General features: G+C 42.3%; 1 protein-coding gene across 1 annotated transcript; it reads left to right on the top strand.

Moving 5' to 3' along the window:
- The first annotated feature begins 3,413 nt into the window (after positions 1–3,413).
- On the top strand, positions 3,414–4,328 carry LOC137046162 (olfactory receptor 8G17-like). The gene has a single exon (XM_067423253.1). It carries the CDS (start codon positions 3,414–3,416, stop codon positions 4,326–4,328), a length of 915 nt encoding a protein of 304 aa, XP_067279354.1.
- The last annotated feature ends 15,869 nt before the right edge of the window (positions 4,329–20,197 follow it).

The raw sequence follows: 20,197 nt of genomic DNA, 5'->3' as shown, positions 1-20,197 counted from the left end.
ATCCAGCCTTCTCACATGCTCTTCTTTTGTACTGGCATTGATAAGGATATCATCCTAGAAACAGGTGACACGATCCAGCCCTTGTAGGATTTGATCCATGACAGCCTGGAAAATAGAAGGAGCACTTGCCACTCAATAACTGAGGCAATGGTACTTGTACAGGCTACGGTGAGTATTTATGGTGAGGTATCTTTCTGAGTGCTGGTCTAATTTTAATTGCTGGTATGCATGCGCCAAATCCAACTTGCTAAACAACGTTCCACCTGCCAGCTTAGCGAACAAATCCTGCCTGGACAGTGGATATGTTTCCTCCTCTAGGTTCTGTTTTATAGTGACTTTATAGTTACCACAGATGCGGATTGACTTATCACTTTTCGGCACGACCACTATTGGAGCTGCCCACTCACTTCTTTCAGTTTTTGATATTATGCCTGTTTTCCAGTTCTTTTTCCACAACTTCTCTTAACACATAAGGAGCAGGTCTCGCTTTCTGCAATATCGGAGTTGCATCAAGACGGATTTGGATGGTAGCTTTAAAATCCTTAATTGCACTTGATTTGTCATAAAATACCTCTGAGTAATGTCTCAACACTGCTTTCAAAGCTGGGTCATTGGCCACTTCAGATTTTTCCATCATGAGAATCTTTGGCCAATCCAACTGAATTTTCTCCAGCCAGTTTCTGCCCAGCAGGGCTGGTCTGTCCCCTTTCACGATGACCAATGGCAGTGAGAGATTTTTGCTTTTTTTAGAGATTTTTGCTGAAAATGGATTGGAGAGATAAACGACAGACGCACGCTTGCATGTTCATTTTTTTTTACTGAGTGCTCGAACACATACGGATAACTCACATAGATAGAATGGGGCGTGGCTTAACATTTCAGCCAATCAGCACAAACATTACAGTGTCTAAACAAACTTTTGTAGAGTTTGCACATGAGAAGAAAGCTATGTTGGAAAAGTGGTGTATTGCATCAGAAGCGACAACGTTTGAGCGCCTCCAGGAATTAATATTGCTGGAGGACTCTAAAAGTTGTTTTCCTGAGAACTTGGTGTTACATTTAAACGAACATAAAGTTATTTCCTTGTTGGAAGCAGCAGTGTTTGCTTATGAATACGTATTAACTCACTGAACAGTTTTTAATACAGCACGTCAGAATCAAAATGTAAAAGTGTATGCTGAACGGAATTCTGAACTTGTACGGCCCTCGAAAATGGATATTCGTGTGAGCGCATCTGTTGGAAATGTGTTTAGGCGTGTCTAAACGTGTATGTTTCTACTGCCTGGATCCCAGTCATCTTATTGCTGAATGAAAGGCATGGAAAAAAAAGAATGTGACTACTGCCATTAGGGAAACTTTACAGAACTCTTCTGTTCTCAAAAATGTACATGCTTTCCTGGGTCATCTGTCAAACGGTCATTGGGAAAATATTATAAAATTGATTGACAGCTTTCCTAGTATTTTCTCAGACATCCCGTCTCGCACTAATGTGTTATTCCATGACATTGACGTAGGAGATGCTGCCCCAATTAAACAACACCCTTACAGGGTTAATCCTCATAAACATGATATTATGAAAACGGAGGTGGAATACGTTACGGAATGGGTTGGCAGAACCTAGCCAGAGCGCTTGGAGCTCTCCGTGCCTTCTTGTGTCAAAAGCTAATTAGACGTTCCGGTTCTGTACCGATTTTAAGAAAGTTAATGCAGTAACTAAGCCTGACTGCTTTCCCCTACCACGAATAGATGACCTTATTGATAGGGTCGGTCCTGCCAAGTTTGTGTCAAAACTTGACCTCTTAAGGGTTACTGGTAGGTGCCCCTTACTGCCGCCGAAGTTTCAGCATTTGTTAATCCGGACAGCTTCAGTCAATACTCTGTGATGGCGTTCGGAATGTGGAACGCGGCGGCCACTTTCCAATGTCTAATGCAGCTGGTACTCCGCGGAGTACAAAAGTGTGATGCATATCTGGATGATGTTGTTTATTCTTCCACGTGGGAAGAACTTGTTGAAACGTTACATGATGTGTTTTCTTGTCTAGCGACTGCATCCTTAACAGTGAATCTAGCGAAATGTGAGTTTGCTAAAGCATACCTTGGAAAACGTGTTGGTCAAGGTCAAGTTTGCCCACTGGATGCTAAGGTGGTTCCTTTTTCTGAGTTTCCATTACCCATGAATAAACGGGAGTCGTGCCGCTTTCTTGGAACAGAGTTTTTTTTCGCAATTTTGCCACTCTTGTTGCGCCCTTAACCGACCTTCTCCGGCCAACCCAAAGTTTTATGTGGTCTCCTGAGTGTCAAAGGGCTTTTTCAGGAGCAAAAGATGGACTGAATGTGGAGCACTACATAAACCAGTGGCGATATACCACTGAGTGCTCCACAAGATGTTGAAAGAGCTTGGTATGTTGATAGTTGGTAGATGCAGGAGAAATAAGCATTATAGACCCATAAGCATGTCAGATTAGCTATATTTGCTAACATGTAAGTCCCATATAACTAGAACTTACCTAGAAGGTAGCTACAATATCAGGCAAAATAAGTCAAGAATCAAGCCTTGTGTGTCTAAATGTGTTTGTGAGAACAACATTTTGAGATTTCAACTACTGAATGGAATACTTAAAAAAAATACTTTCACTGTTAATAGATAGATAATGGGCTCCATTAAGTGCATCAACCATTAGTGTTTAATTGGACCATGCTTAGCAGGGAAAACTTTGTGTTTTCAAAGTGCCACCCACTATTACAATATATGTAGCTATGGTCACCAAGTACAAAATTAGTTCCCCCTCTTGGGTGATGACAGCATAGAAAATACATTTAACCATATATTAAAAGGCAAGGGCCAGAAAGGATATCTTCAGAGAAGAGTAAGTTGATATTTATGTACTGATATATGTTTTGATAGATTTGATTGCCACTCAATATCAGACAACCTGATCTGAGGTAATATTGGAATACTTAAGAACAAGTATGCGTAGACATGCAAAAAACTAAACCAAACAGACATTACATATCAGAGTAACAACAAATTATTCCAGGTTAAAATGACTATGTAGTGCTAAACTAGTTTTAATTGGTTGTTGTTGTTGTTTTTAAACATTTATATATATAAATAAAAAAAGTGTTTAAACATTTTTAAATTGTATTTAAACATAAATTTAGGTGGACTCAGAAGTCATAAGGGCAATTCATATAGTGGACCTACAGTGTTTATTTATTAAATATGCTCCATATCCATTTATATGGAAGTAATGCACATGAAAATTCCATTATGATTTACAAGATAAATATTTGACTGGGTTTAACACAAACATCTCACAACTTAGTCTGTGTATAATGCAAAGCAGTCATAAGGTTATTAATGACACTAAAATGTCTTCATTACTGTTTGCAGGTTTTGAATAGAGCAGCCAATGGACAACCTGACATTCTCAAACAGCATTCTCCTTGTGGAGGGACTGAACGTTACACCTGCGTCTTCCTATCCCATTTTCATCCTGCTTTTCTTGTTTTATGTCTTTGCAATGGGATGTAACATTGGACTTATAGTCCTGATCACAATAGAGAAGAATCTACATCATCCTATGCATTTTCTGTTCTGTAACCTGCCAGTGAATGATATAATAGGGACTACGGTTATTTTACCACGTTTAATGCAGGACATTTTCAAGCAGGACTCAGAACGCTATGTGACATATGTGGAGTGTGTAATTCAAGCTTATTTTGTACACATATTTGCAACAGCAAGCCACACTGCACTAGTAACCATGGCTTATGACAGACAAGTGGCTATATGCAATCCACTACTATATACAGCTATAATGACCAATAAAATGGTTGTTAAATTATCAGCAATAGCCTGGGCACTGCCAGTAATTGTAGTGGCAATTATGTTAGGTCTCACTGTACGCCTGTCTCGCTGCAGATCTAAAATTGAAAACCCTTACTGTGACAATGCCTCACTTTATAAATTGTCTTGTGAAAATGTGTCCATTAATAACATGTTTGGAATTGTTTATTCGGTCGCAGCACTTATCATATCAGTGGCATTGATGTGTATAACATATGTCAGGATTGTTGCTGTATGTATAATTAGCAAAAGCAAAGCACTCAACAGTAAAGCCATAAAAACATGTAGCAGTCACATAGCTGTTTATTTAATAATGTTTGTTTCTTGTGCCATCATGATTTTTCTCCACCGTTTTCCCGAATACTCTGAAAACAGGAAACTAGCTAGTATAATGTTCCATATTGTACCACCAGGATTAAATATTAAATCCCATAGTATATGGTTTACAAACAAAAGAGATAAGACAAAAGATTGTTAAATTGTGGTGGAAAAAAAGAGTTAACACATTGTAATTTATTTTTTAGGCCGGATGGAAAAAATATAGAGACTAAAGTCAAGTTGAAATCATATTTTTTTTAAAGCAGTATACGAGAGAAAGCTGCAGAGTAAAAAAAAAAAAAGTGATTTTACCAGCAAAAGAAAAAGTTCATTGAATTCATACTTAACATATTTTTAGATATTAAAACATTGAGCATTGGAATAAATGACAAACAATACCAAGCTGTGCTTCATTAATTTAAGGTCTGTTGTATATTGCTTAATTAAAAGAAAATAAAAAAATCAGCTATTTATGTATGTTTAGTTATATTAATTCATAATTGTAATATTTTAAATTAATATGATTTACAACAAAAATAATTTTGTTTGTAAACTGTTTTTCTGATCCTCTTAACTTTCATGAGGCGCTTATGTGTGCATCACAAAAAAAGTTTTATTTACTGTTTTTAGTAAGCAGATATGGGGAAAAAACAAACATTTTAGCTCTCAGTCTCCCACAATTTAGGCAAAAATATCTCGCTGATGTTATCACAGTCGTTTAAAGGTGGCATTAATTGCATTTTTGTGATTTTATAATGTTTCCTGATGTGTACGTATAGGGAACATTTCTTGGTCATGATTTAGAAAGAAAAATTATATTTTCTACCTTAATTTTATCCCTCTTATTTAAACATTCAGATGGGTGTGTATATCCTTTAAGACTTCAAAATAAATGGTTACTGATTTGATTGGGTAACATCTTTGCATAAGAAACAAGTATAAACATATTCAAACTTTTTAAAACATGTACTATAATTATATTTAGATATATTCACACTGCATAAAGGTTGCAATGCTGAGAATTATAGCTGATCACAGTCATGTCAGTTGTCATGTACACAATAATCTCACCATTGCAACACGATTTCTGCATGCACGCTCATAACATGACTAACACAATGCACATGAAACGTTTTTAAAGGTTTTAAGGTTTTTGGAAATGATACCATTATTATAACTGTGTACAAACTACAACTACAAAAAAAGTGAATTTGTAAAAATAGTAACATCAGACGTGTTATGTGTTCAACTACCAGCCTGGCAGCAGAATACATCATTTTTAATGTGATTTTTTAACTTTTCAGTTTCTAGTACATCGTTGACATTTAGCTAAACTTACCCTTAGTAAGTGGCTTGATTTACGACGCATGAACAGCAGCACATTTTTGAGACAAATAATGTAATTTTGTAATAATGTAATTTTGAGACCAGAGTATATAATAAAAGTATATAATAAAAATGTAAGCAGTATTACATTTACCGCTTTTCAGCAAAACAATGGCAAGAAAACACATCTTTCTATGAATTGTTGCATGCAGCGTAGTCAGCTTTATTAACAATGACGCTTATGAAGCATTTCTTTGTGACTCAACACACAATGCAGCCAAATGAAATACAAATAATTGTTTTTCCATTTGTATGAAATTCTGAAAATTACTGCTTCTTGGATACAAAGAGGTCCTCTGAGAAATCCAAATACCTTGTCCAAATAGGATATGTCTGGGACACTATGTTTGGTGAGCAGAACCGTCTGCCCAACTTATGCCCATTATGGGTATAGTCATTTTGCCCTCTGAGGAAATAAAATAAAATAAAATCAATAAGATCAAAGAAACTAATAGCAACTAACTGTATAGAGTACACTAGATGTTTGTATTGGTGTCACTCCTATTTTTACCACTTGGAGATCTCTTATTTTTCCTTGTATTTGTATGGTTTAACTTTTGACATTAGCCAGTATCCGAACTATTGCCTCTAGTGGCAAAAAGTTGTGTTGCAAGTGCCAGAGTAGCACACCTGAAACCAATGCAACTTTAAGTAGTGCTTGATCCTGTCTGTTTGTTACCAACACCCTGATGAAGGCCTATGGGCCGATACGCGTTGGTGTTTTAATGTTTTAGCCCTACCATTAAAGGCTTTTTTACTTTTTGCATCCTATTGAGTGCCTGGACTTGGATTTTTTCCAAATTTGTTTTCAACATTTAACCATTCCAAGAGCACCAGAGGGTGAAAGGGATTCCAGCAGCGCTCCAGTTCTCTTTTGTCTAAACTAATAGCATAGTTAGGTAAGAATCTCATCTTAGAAGGAAAAAACTGCTTTCGCTGATATGAACTCCATTGAATTAGTTTGATTTTTTAATTTATTTTTTATTGAAACTAATTTTATGGAAAATTTCTTTAGATACCTATCAATATGTTGGAAAAACTCCAAATATTTAATTTCAAGCTTGTGTATATTATTTTAGTTAAAGCTGTCAAGCAATGTCTCATGTAGGTTCCTTTGTGTTTTATTTAATGACCTTCAGGTGCTCTTTGGATTTTATTTTATTGTTTTTTTTCCTGAAGAGACATTGTTATTGAAAACGCAAAAGAGTGATGAACATTTGTTGCATTTAACCATCAAATTCTAGTTCTGTGTTTTTTTTTTTTTTTAAATCAACAAATTAACAGTATTTATCTCTCATCCACTCATGACCCACCTGCATTTTTTGGAATGCTATGTTTTATTACTTGACCCACCCACCTGTGTAGCCTACATATGATGGTATTTTGACCAGCTGAGAACTCATGAAATTCATGCTTATAACATAAAGAAGTCAAAACAGTGGCAGCAATCCATCCGTCACACACAAATGAAGATCTGCTACATGGAGAAGCAGTTCTGATGCCTGTACCAAATTGTGATGGGCAACATTGCGACTATAACAAGAAAAGAAAAAAACAGGTATGCTTGAGTACTATGTCCTTTTAAGGGTCGCATCCTGTGACTTCATGTCCCATTTGTGGTTAGTTTACATGTCTTTGATCTATGTTGCATTCAGAGACCCATTTTTTTCAGCGGGCACTTGTTTGGTGCGCACAAGGTTTCAGAAGGCAGTGTTCAGACTTATTCAAATGAACCGATGAACAATAACACAGCAATTGCACCAGGATTTGTTTTAATTAAAGCAAACATGCCAGGTATGAACACACCCTTAGTTAACTAGATTGAAATGTTGGTAACATTTTACAATAACAGGACATGAATAATCACGTATTAATACATTAATTAATAGTTCATTCAACATGTACTCATGATTGGTTGAGATATGAACTAATCATGAACAAATGAGAAGCTATCCTGAACTAAGACATGAGTCATAATGATTCAGGCGTGAATACAGCAGCATTAATACATGTTAGTACATGTTTGGTAATTAATCCATTAATTAACATGCATGGGTAAACTAAATCAAACAGGTTCCTTAAAATAAATAAGAAGTACTCTGACTTTTGATTAAACATTTTAAAACCGTTTTCTGATTTTTATAGTTGAATTACATGTAGTCTTTTTTAGCTATAGTTCCCTTTCGAAAGGGAACTCGAGCTGCGTCAGCTGACGCTATGGGGAACGCCTCCAGCGTGACCGGTGTCTGAAACGTTTATCCAATCACATCAGTCCTACTGACCGGCGACAGCCTCTGACGTCATAGACGTGCGACCAGGAAGTATAAAAGGGCGCCTTGCAAACACAACCGCAGCCAATTCGTCTTCAGGGACTGTTTGTCTGATTCGAGAAAAAAAAAAAAAAAGCATCATGTCTAAGCGCACGCACAAGTCAAAGCACGGCTTCAGAAAGTGTGCAGACCCGTGTCCCAGGTTCCTCACACCTGAGGACACACACACACTCTGCGTGTTCTGCCTGGGTGAGGAGCACGCACGGGAGGTTCTGGAGGAAAGTGCCTCCTGTGCGAACTGTGAGCGTCTGTCACTGAAGACGCTCCGCTCTCGTCTGGCCCTCTTCTCGAGGGAAGAGGGTCCAGCGGCTGGGAGTGGTCCCGCTTCGGCCGAGGCCGAGCGGCGACTTATGTCCTGGGGCTCCCAGCTGGATCTGGCCCGCCGTCTAGAGACGGAGGTTGTGCTCGGCGAAGGGCCAGATCACGAGGGGCGGCCGCCGGAGGAGGAGTTGGGTGATAACTCCTCCTTATCGTCGGCCGAGGAGCTCCCGCATCAGCAAGGGATGGAAGTGGAGGGTGGTGAAGCGGCCGAGGCCGAACCCTCCCAGCCATCCTGCCCCGTGTACGGGGAGCTGTTGGAGGTTGTGGAGCGGGCCGCCGGGCGGCTGCAGTTGCCGTGGCGGCGCGCTAGGGGAGAAGCCGCTCGTCCAAATCGCCTGGACGATCGGTTTCTCTCCGGCCATAACCCCCCGGCTCTTGGGAGCCTTCCATTCCTCCCCGATCTCCACGAGCAGATCGCGGGGGCATGGAGAACCCCGTTCTCGGCTCGCTTATTCCGCCATCAGCGGGCGAATTTCGCTGATGTGGAGGGAGTGGCCGAGGCGGGGTACGTGTCGATGCCGCCGGTTGATGAGACGTTTGCGAACTATCTCGCATCCGGCCGGGCATCGACATTGAGAACTCCCACCCTGCCGTCTAAGCCGTTGAGAACGACCTCACGGTTAAACGGCAGGGCGTACACGTCAGCAGGTCAGGCGGCGGCGGCGCTGCACACCATGGCGGTGTTGCAGGCTTACCAAGCCGACCTGCTGAGGGACCTCGATCAGGGGGAACGCCAGGGTGGCCTACCCCCTGAGGCGATGGCTGAGCTCCGCCGCACCACAGATTTAGCTCTCCGGGCCACCAAGCAAACAGCAGTCGCCATCGGACGGTCGATGGCGGCTATGGTGGCCACGGAGAGACATCTGTGGCTGAACCTTGCGGACATCGGGGGGAAAGAGAGGTCCTTTCTCCTCGATGCCCCGGTTTCGCCCTCTGAGCTCTTCGGCACCTCCGTCGAGGCGGTGGTGGGAAGGTTTAGAGAGGCGAAGGCGCGCTCAGCGGCTTTTAAAACCTGCATCCCACTGAGGTCCGGGGCCGCGCCCAGGCAGGCGGGTGTCCCTGGTACGTCACGGTCTGAGGACCGGAGACAAGACCAACGAGCGAGCGTGGCCTCTCGGGCGCCCCCTCCATGGCGGAGTAGGGCGCAAAAGAGGCGGGACACCCGGAACTGGAGGAAGGGTGCCGGTGCCGAAGACCGGAACCAGCGTAGGCGGGGGGAAACTCCGCCTACGAGGGCGAAGCGGAGGTAGTAGGTGAGCCCTTCCTTCCACCCTTTTCCTTGGCGCTTGACATCAGGCCGGGCGGGGCCAATGATGAGCGGACGTGAGACTCTGACGGCCCGTCTGGTCTGGTGAGCAGGCGCCCCCGTCAGGTTTGGGGTGCTTTCGTTTATGAGCTTATAGAGAAGTTATCATAAGCACTAGAAGCGGAAAAGTGGCGTTTTCCTTGTGTGAAAGGAGTCGTCTGAGTAAACTCGACCGCTTCCCTGAGTGGGCATGAGGAGGAAGATTCAGCGTTGGACGCCTCATCGGGAAACAACCCTCGGGGTCCGCGCAATGGATACTGTGAGTATATGCCTGTGCACGGATGTCATCACGCGCCGGTGGACAGCGGGTAAGCCTCAGTATGAGGGACGTTTTATGTTCTTAAAATGCTGTGTGCTCCCCGCCGAGGGTGTGTTGTACGGTGTCCCCGTTTGGTGGCCGGAACGATTTATTTAAGGAAGCCGTGAGACGGCTGGTGAGAGCTAGCCTCGCTAGTGGAGAGTAGCCGTCACGTTAAGCCAGTAAAGTAAACATGTTACTTGGTGTGTTCTCTCAGTGCGTTGAGAGCGGTTAGCGCTCATTTCGCGGAAATATGTTTCAAGAGGGAAACTAAGCGAGTGTGGGTGTCCCTAGCGGTTCGGCTAAAAGCTCCGGGCCACCGGAGGGCAAGTGTTGTAGCATTAACCCCTGCGGACGTAAGTAAGCGCGAGGGTGAGTAGGCTAACACACGAACGAAGATATGTGTACCCAACCCTCGAGATATGGGCTTGGGACGTTAAGTTGCTATGGTGGCAGCCTTAGCAGAGACTGGTATACAGGCAGATAGCTTAGGCTGTGTTTTTACAGGATGATAAAAACCCCTATTCAGCCCCCTCTCATGTGAGAGTCGCCTGGCCAGGGCCCGCCCCCGGGTCTGCGCTCGGGGGTGCGGTAATACAGATGGGAAAAGGTGAGAGCATTATAGTTTTGCAACCTAGCCTGTAAGGCGGTAAGTAAGGTTTGTGGGTCACCTGGGCCAAATACTTTTACCCCATCCAAGGGATGTGGGACTGTGGTAACCATTATTCGCATATTGCAATAATTTGCCCTGTGTTTTTTTGCTCCACCTTTCGTAGGGCTCGGGGTGAGCGACACGCACAACCTGTGTGCCTCTTGAGGGCCCAGCGTTGGATGCTCCCCTGGCAAGCCAAGCATCACCATGGCGACGCCTTGGAGGAAACTGCGGGTTGCTGGAAATAGCAGCGGTCTCCCCGGGGCTGGTGTGGTAAGGAATGAACTCCCCTTACTTAAAGGGGTTGTAAGAGCAATGTGTTGAGTACACCGCTCTGGCGATGCAATTAGGTCTGTGTTGTAGGTTCTGCCGGAGGACTGGGCTTCGCAGGGAGGACCCCGTGAGCCTCCGAATGAAGCCAGCTGTGAGCTGTGAGCAGCCAGCCCGGACAGTCCAGGCAGTAGTCTCTGAACAGGAGGCCTCGACGGGCCTTCTAGTTGGAGTGACGACATCGGGGCCCGTGTGCGGGATGGTAAAAAAAAAAAAAAAAATCTCCCTTTTGTTGTCACAAACAGTATTGTCTCGTCAACAGGCTTCGTCAGCCAAGCAGACAGCCATGGTTAGCCCGACATGGAGCGGCCAGCATTCATCCGACCTGCCAGCGAGTATTCATCGCTGGCATGGCTACAAGCCCAGTTAGTAGGCCTCCCTAGGCCTCCCTGAGGGCCTGCTGGGGTGCAGCAGGCCTTGCCGGGCCTCCCTTGAGAGGGTATTCCCGTGCTTCAGGTGCGAGACGGCAGGTAGTAGGCCTCACCAGGCCTCCCTGAGGGCCTGCTGTGGTAACAGTAAGCCTCGTCTGGCTTCCCCCAAGGGGTCGTTCCTGGGCTTCAGTCACTGGATGATAGGTAGTAGGCCTCGCGGGGCCTCCCTGAGGGCCTGCTGGGATGCAGCAGGCCTCATCTGGCTTCCCCTGAGGGGGTACTCCAGGGAACCAGCGCTGGATAACAGCTCCCGGGCTCCAGTCACCAGATGGCAGGTAGCAGGCCTCACCAGGCCTCCCGGAGGGCCTGCTGGGTTGCAGCAGGCCTCATCGGGCTTCCCCTGAGGGGGTGGCCCAGGGCCTCGGCCTCTGGGTGACAGGGGTTAGGCCTCGCTAGGCCTCCCCGGAAGGTGAGCAGGGAGCATGGTTGCTAGCCGGGGCGGTTAGCATGATCTGCTATCAGGTAGCAGGCCTCACCAGGCCGCCCTGAGGTCGTTCCCCGGCCGAAGTGCCGGCTACGAGTAGCCTGGCAGGTAGTAGGCCCTGCGGGGCCTCCCTGGGGGAACGAGTTCCTTGGAAGGAGACACAGAACTGGAACTCAAGCTGACAGCTAGTGGTTCCTGCCGTCAGGCTTCGGTCCTAGCCGGCAGCACCTGATGGCAGGTGCATACTCTAGCGCGACGAGTTTACACTGCTGCTATGCGGTCCTTACAGGACAGGGACCTGCATAGGTTGCCTACAGCATGGTACCTACCAGGCAGGCTTAAGAGCTCCCCTCTTAGGAGGGTTGTCTGTGAGCTTACGGCCACCTGGGCCTGGTCAGTTGGTCGTAGGCCCCTCGGGGCCTCCCTGTGAGATCAGCCTGTAGGCCTTCTCAGGCCTCCTGAGCACCCCTGTAATGTATGTGCTCGGTAGATCCTAGGATTGAGCAGCTGACTCCCCTCGCTAGCAAGGGTGGGAAAGCATTACGCTGAGCGCTGTTCTCCAGGATAGCCCGTCTCTGAGTTCCGGCCTGAGGCGGACACTGCCAGTTCGCAGTCCCTCAGCTTGATGCCTCTCCAGAGGCGAGTTTCCAGAGGCTCTGTTGTTAACAGACTGGGCTGGCAGACGGAAGCGTCCCGCATAGTGACGCCAGGTCAAGCCTCCCTGGTGGCATTCGGTGAAGTTCTTCCCGAATAGTGACTGGCTGGGGCGCCCTCGGGTCCCCTAGCCACATTCCCTTAAAGGAACCCCTTCTGTCGAACAGGTTGGTTCCAGGCCTTTGAGCGGCCGGGGTAGGGTACATGAAGGTGCCCCAAGGCCACAGCTCGGGCTATGACCGTAGGGAATGCTGTCACTGACAGCCTAATGTGACCAGAGGGGGAGTGGTTCAGGCATTTCAGTTGAATTTGCTTGTCCTGACAGTGGTCACTGCCAGTAGGCATGCACTCCCCTCGGCATGGCGGCGTGGGTATATCGTTCCCCATAGCGTCAGCTGACGCAGCTCGAGTTCCCTTTCGAAAGGGAACGTCCCTGGTTACGACTGTAACCTTAGTTCCCTGAGAACAGGGAACGAGACGCTGCGTCACTTTTGCCATGCCTCGGGCCTGCCTGCAAACAGTCCCTTCAGACGAATTGAATGCGGTTGTGTTTGCAAGGCGCCCTTTTATACTTCCTGGTCGCACGTCTATGACGTCAGAGGCTGTCGCCGGTCAGTAGGACTGATGTGATTGGATAAACGTTTCAGACACCGGTCACGCTGGAGGCGTTCCCCATAGCGTCAGCTGACGCAGCGTCTCGTTCCCTGTTCTCAGGGAACTAAGGTTACAGTCGTAACCAGGGACGTTTTCTTCCCTGAACCACGGTATGTTTGGTTTGTTTCTGGTGGGACATTCATTAGTGGCGCTCTCGGTGCTCCTAGTGTGTTAGTTGTGTTCCTTCGGTAATGCTGGAATTTTATCAAATAATAATGTTGACTGCTTTGGTTAACATAAATAATTGAAGACATGTTTGTACACTGTAAAAAATTATATAGAACAAAAGTTACCTGGTTGCCTTAAAATGTTGAGTTCATTGAAACTAAAATTTTGAGTTAATTCAATGAACATTTTTTGAGATTCGACAAATTTTATTAAAATATTATTCAAAGATTTTGTAAGCATATTGGGTAAATGTGTGTGTTTTATTTCTGACTACGCAGTAAAACATGCCAAATAGTGCTATTTTCATGATTTATCCATTTTTTTATGTGGTTCAGATACAAAAATATTTTGAGTTTCTATTTATTAAACAAATTTCCTTCATTGTATCAACTCAATTTTTTAATTTCAATAAACTCAAAATTTTAAGGCAACCAGGTTACTTACTTTTTTAAGTTAAACAAACAAAAACCAACAACATTTGTTTACAGTGTATGACTGTTTTATTGGGATGTTTCTGGAGGTGTGTACAGTCATTTTAATAACTGTATTTTAAAATTGTTTAAATGTATATAATTCGATTATATATATTTGTACTGGGGTGAAAATGAATAAGGATTCTTTGTGTATATGTTAATTCATTTTGTAATTAATGAATTGTGAGTGCATCATAGTGTCATAACTCTACTTCAGGGGGCACATCCTTACTAACTCATGGTTTACTAACCATACACTAACATCAACTTATGGCTTGTTAATATGTCATTACTTTACTTGAGGGTGCACATCATGATTAATTCATTATTAACTAACCATACACTAACATCAACGCATGGCTTGTTAATGCGTCATGTCATGACTTTACTTGAGAGGGCACATCATGATTAATTCATTATTAACTAACCATGCATTAGCATCAACTCATAGCTTGTTAATGCATTATTGTGTCATGACCTCATGGTTAATTCACTATTAACAACTTAACAAATTCTGCTCATTATTTATCATAAACTTACTATAAAATTCACATGTAAGTAGTATAACTAGTATTCAGCCCAGTTAAAAGAACAAAGGTACCGTATCATCATGAACTATGTCTGGGTGGAGAGAGAACTGTACACAGCAAAAAACATGTTGGGAGATTTATCACCACGGGTGTTAAAATTATCACTTTCCGGGTGAACATACAGGTCCGTCTTTGCTAGTGTTAAAACAACACTGACGAAAGTGTTCGTTATACAAACACTGTGTTAGTGTTTCTTTTTAGTCACTCAAGGTGTTGAGAAATGTATTACTCATAAGTGTACATTTAACACTTTATGGTGATTAATCTCACACACCCAGTGTATTTAATGTTTATTTAATGTAAATACTTAAATACTAAAATGGCACTGTGAATGAAATTTAAAACAATTTATATATATTATTTTATTTTTTCCCCCCAAAAAATCAAGTGACTACAAATTTATTTGAATATTTATTGAAATTGTAATATATCAATTCCATTACATTTATGTATTTGGCAGACACTTTTATCCAATGCGACTTACACTGCATTCAATGCCATTTTTAATAAAACAAAAAAAAAAACATTTTTGTCAGTTCTTGCTTTCGCCGGGAATCGCTACAGTAAAGCCATTGTAGTCACACATACAATTGAATAAAACAATTTCTTGTTATACTCCAATGCTATAACATCTTACCATGATAAATCTCTACTGCGTTTCAAACAAGATTAAACAAAGAAACATTCCTCAAGTAATGTTTTAATTGAAAATACAAAAATTCAACATTGTATATCTTAAATCAACCTTAATGTTAAAAAACTGTCTGGTTTGTAATTCATTCTGATAAAAAATACTATTCCTTTATAAATTAATAAATTTACATTTGGCAGATGATTTTATCCAAAGAGACTTACATTGCATTCAATGTACGCATTTTTACATTTTGTCAGTTCTTGCTTTCCCAATTCATCGATCCCACGATCTTGGCGTTGATAGCGCTCCTCAAAATGATCCAAACACATAGTATCGTTCCTGTTAAAGAGACACATTTGGTTAAAACAAACACATTAAAAAAATCTAAGATATAAAGTTTCAAACATCTTCAATCAACAAGCAGAGATACTTACATAGCCTGTCTTCCTTTCAGGATCGTTTAGGTTTGTAGAGTAATAATGCCAAGGGCATACATAGATTGTGGCCTTATGTGGTTTCCTTCTGCAATAATAAACAATATTCCATGAAACAAAAATCCTCCAAAGCAGAAAGCAAACTAAAAGACTCAAAATAATCAGGTCACTTTGTGTTTTACTTCAGGTTATCTTTATACCAACACATAGCAAGAAAACGTTATATTCAAAACATAAGCACTACTGTTACAGATTTACAACAACTAGAAAAGCCTAGAACTAAGTTGTACAGAAAAAATCGCGCATGGAAGGGCACTAATGCATGTCTGCTCAACTAATACAAAATAAGACGAAAAATGTCAAATAGTATGAGTGTGCAATGTCGTGGAATGTATACGCCAAAACTCATTTCGGCGTGCATATGATACACACTTTATGGCGTATATATGACACGCTCTCTTGGGTAGGTTTAGGGTAGTGGGTGGGGGGTTCGTATGTATAATACGCCATAAATTGCGTATCATATGCACGCAAAAAACAGCGTATCATATGCACGCCAAAATGAGTTTTGGCGTATACATTCCACGACATTGCACACTCGTACTCGATCTTGAGTTTCTATATGACTGAAGCAGTTCATGAAGAAAAGCGTGTGCTACGATGTTTTCGACATTTTGGAGCGCTGTACAGAATGGTCGACGTATGTTATCAAAGTACAACGAGAAGATTGCTAGAACACACAGAGCATTTCACTCGCAAAATGTTGCAGGCCGATCAGTATGCGCAGCGCCGACAATGATGGACCGTGCTATCCGTGGGTGCTCGGCCAGGGATCGAGCCCCGGCGTCACACAAGAAAAAAAAATTAAGAGCAATTAATTCATCCGATTAACGTCTGCTTTCTCATTTGAATGACATTTCAAAACACCAGAATTAACTCGTAGTTACGGTGTGAAAGATATAAACGGTCTTATAAAGGTTGGAAGCCCTAAAGATACTTAACGCTATGCCAAATGAGAAGAAATAACTATCCAAGTCGAGTGAGTTAAAAAATGACACATAATGTTAATGCTGCTACATTATTACAAAATTAATACAACGAAATTAAGTCACTTACGTAAATCTCGTCCTCCATTAACGAATTTAGTGTGTTAGTGGGGGTTATTCAGTTATGTTAAACTGAATGGCGGATCAAAAGCGCACTAAATTTAAACTGAGGTAAAAAAAAAAAAACGCTGAGTTAAGTCATCCACATCGGCTACGTTACTCATTATACAAGCTCATTAATAAATCACAAGTTGATAAGATAATAATACTATACTATACCTTGTCCTTGTAACCGTTGTGTGTGCAGGGAAATCCATAAAGATGGAGAGACCGAAGGATGAGCTGGGAAATTTAAAATGCTCTGCACATGCGCAGATGTTGATTGTTAACACCCAAAGGAAACACTGTGCTTTATCACCCAAAGGAAACACTGTGCTTTAACACTAAACAAGTGATAAAGCATATAATATTTGTAAATTAACACCAGATTTTATCACTAGATGCCCAACACCAGGTTTTTATCCCTCAGTAATTTGCTGTGTACGGATCCCAGCAGATGTTCCCTCTCTTCTGGACTTAACTGGTTGTTTCCTGTTTGGTTATTTTTTGGGGACTGATTCTTTAGAAACCGTTATAAGTCACAGTAGGTTTAGTTTGATGGGAAAGAGATCACAAAACAGACTGAGACCTTTTGAGATAAAATATAACAGATTTAGATTATCAGTGAACGTATGAAAAACTAATCTTTGCTTTCAGTAATATTTATGATGAAGCTTCTGAAAAAATGGTTTAAATTATGACAATAATTCATTTTAAAATGTATTTCAAAGTCAAAATATTTGTTATTCCTTCTTAGAGAGCCTGTTTAATTTAGTTTACCCATACTTGTTAATTAATGCATTCATTACCAAACATGTACTAACATGTATTCATGCTGCTGTTATTCATGCATGAATCTTTATGACTCATGTCTTAACTCAGGATAGCTCCTCTTTTGTTTATGATTAATTAATAGCTTAAATAATCATGAGTTCATGTTGAATTAACTATTAATTCATGTATTAATACATGATTATTCATGTCCTGTTATTGTAAAGTGTTACCGAAATGTTTGATATACAAATTTGTGCTGGCTTGAAATGTCACATGCCTGTCCTGTCTTGTGTGCACATGTGGGTTTTGTCATGTCTAGCATCTGCTCCTGTCATTGTCTGATCCCTCCCCCTTGTTATCTGATTAGTGTTGATTTCTCCCACCTGTTCCCTCTTGATTTCTTCCCCTTATAAGCTCCTTGTGTTTGTCAGTCTGTGTTGGATCCTTGTATATGTCTCGTCATCGTCTCCCGGTTCCCTGTGTGGTATGTCTTCAGTTCATGGTATTTGTAGATTGAGTCCTTGAGTCCCCCAGTCACTTGAGTCCTCGCACCATTTTCCCTTGTCTGTCACGTCACAGACAAGGGAAAATGGTGCGAGGACTCAAGTGCAGGAAGAAGTGATAATTTATTTACAAAAATAAACATAACCAGAAAACAAAACCCACGAGGGGGCAAAATACATAATCAAAAAACCATGAACTGAAGACATACCACACAGGGAACCGGGAGACGATGACGAGACATATACAAGGATCCAACACAGACTGACAAACACAAGGAGCTTATAAGGGGAAGAAATCAAGAGGGAACAGGTGGGAGAAATCAACACTAATCAGATAACAAGGGGGAGGGATCAGACAATGACAGGAGCACATGCTAGACATGACAAAACCCACATGTGCACACAAGACAGGACAGGCATGTGACATGAAAACACAACTTAAACATCCAGCATAGCGTCAGTTCTGGCAGTTCTTTCTAAATAAATGTACTGATGTTTCATTAACAAAGTTCGGCCCCACTTTATATTAGGTGGCCTTAAGTACTATGTACTTACATCAAAAAATAAGTTCAATGTACTTACTGTGTTCAAATTGTATTGCCAAACACCTTTGCTGATATTGAGGTTGGATACGGGTAGAGTTAGGGACAGGTGTGGTGGTGTGGGTCAGTTTAAGGGTAGGGTTAGGTGTAAGGGAAGTGCCAACTGTGTAATTATAAATGTAACTACAGAAATTAATTACAGACATAATTACATGCAGATATTTTTTTAAAACATACAATGTAAAAACATGTATGTACACAATAAGTGCATTGTATCAAATGATTAATTCAAATGTTAGTACATAGTATTTAAGGCCACCTAATATAAAGTGGGTCCCAAAGTTCTAATCATGTCATTCCAGCCAGCTTCAAATGATCTATCTAATCATGTCATTACAACCAGTTGTCAGCAATAAGTAATCAACTTGTCTACCTATCAGCACAAGTGGAGGATTATACAAATACCCAGTCAACTCACAAACATTCCTCAACAAGTTTTGCAGCATTGCTCCACAACTCCATCTTCCTCACACTCATCTGGTTACTTTCCTAAACCAGAGATACAGGGGGAATACTCTGGGTTGCAGGCCAAATACAGAGCTCGGAGCCCTCTCCTCAGGAAGCACTCCAAATAAGGATACCATTTATTCTGTCTGAATTATTTGTAAGTGTGAACAAAACAACAAAAACAATTGGTCTTCTCTATGTAATTGACAGGGTTATGCTTGATCTGTTTAAGATTGAGTTGGTTTTGCATTGTTTTGTGTCCCTGTTTCTCTTGTTCCCACTTCTAGTCAGTCTCCTAGGTTACTCATTGTCAAGTGAAGTCACCTTTATTTCTATATCACTTCAAATAAAAGCACTGGTGATCTGAGGATTATAGCAGGCTTATAAAGGGTTTCCCTGATGAGACAGTCTCCTCAGACTCCCCCTCCTGCACACCGCAACCATTCACTCTTAGAAGAAAAGGTTCTATATAGAACTTTAAAAGGTTCTATCGGCGCTCCATAGTTGGAACCCCTAAAAAGTTCACTGCAAAAAATGCTTTTCTTACTTAGCATTTTTGTCTCGTTTCTAGTCCAAACATCTAAACATTCTTAAAACAAGAAGTATTTACTAGACAAGCAAAAGTAATTAAGAGTTTTTGCTAAGATAAGAAATGCATTTTTTTTTCTTTTGATAAGAAATGCATTTTTTTGCAGTGTTCTATATAGAACCCTTTTAAGTGCCAAAAGTTATGCTTTCTTGTCATTATAGAACCCTTTTAGCAAAAAGGGTCTTTGGAGTATACTCAACTATACTTCTATATATAACCGTTTAAGGGTTCCAAATACATAGCGCCCATAGAACCTTTTCTTCTAAGAGTGTTCGTGCTTCCAGAGGATCATGGTGGCCCCTCTCGGAGAGTTCCACTCATGTCCTATGGTGCTCTGCCAGAGGATAATATGTCGATTTCAGCTGCATTACCTCCTTCGGGGACCGTAGCATTGCCCGAGTCAGATCCAGAACTGACCACGATGCTTTCTCTCTTGGGCCACCGTGAGTGCCGAGCTGGAGTAGAACCCTCCACCTTGTCCCGAACCCTCAAAGTTGGATCAATAGTTTCTCTGGCCGCCTGTGTTAGTTCTCAGCATCCCGCCCCAATGCCATTCTTCCCGGAAGTGCATGAAGAGGTGACTAGATCATGGATGGCACCTTTAACTACCTGAAACCAAACCAGTTCTGCCTCCTCCCTCAATACTTTGTGACAAAAATCGTTTCTTTATCTCCCCTAACTCCGAGGCTGGCCTCTTCTGCAAATACATCGGGAATTTCAGGTTCAGTTCTCGGTTAAGAAACAGACAGAGGCTATTAAACACATCCTGCCCCGGCAGCCAGCTACTACCTCCACCATGCCACTAGCCATAGTCCCTCCATCCACTCGTCACCTTGCTCAGCCTCAGCAGCAGCCAACACCCAAGCCACAGCTGCGGACCAGCA

This window comes from Pseudorasbora parva, chromosome 18 (genome assembly GCF_024679245.1).
Source record: "Pseudorasbora parva isolate DD20220531a chromosome 18, ASM2467924v1, whole genome shotgun sequence".
NCBI classification, from domain to species: Eukaryota; Metazoa; Chordata; class Actinopteri; order Cypriniformes; family Gobionidae; genus Pseudorasbora; species Pseudorasbora parva.
Note: the sequence above shows the minus strand (reverse complement) of the source record. Positions and strands in the feature narration are given on the sequence as shown.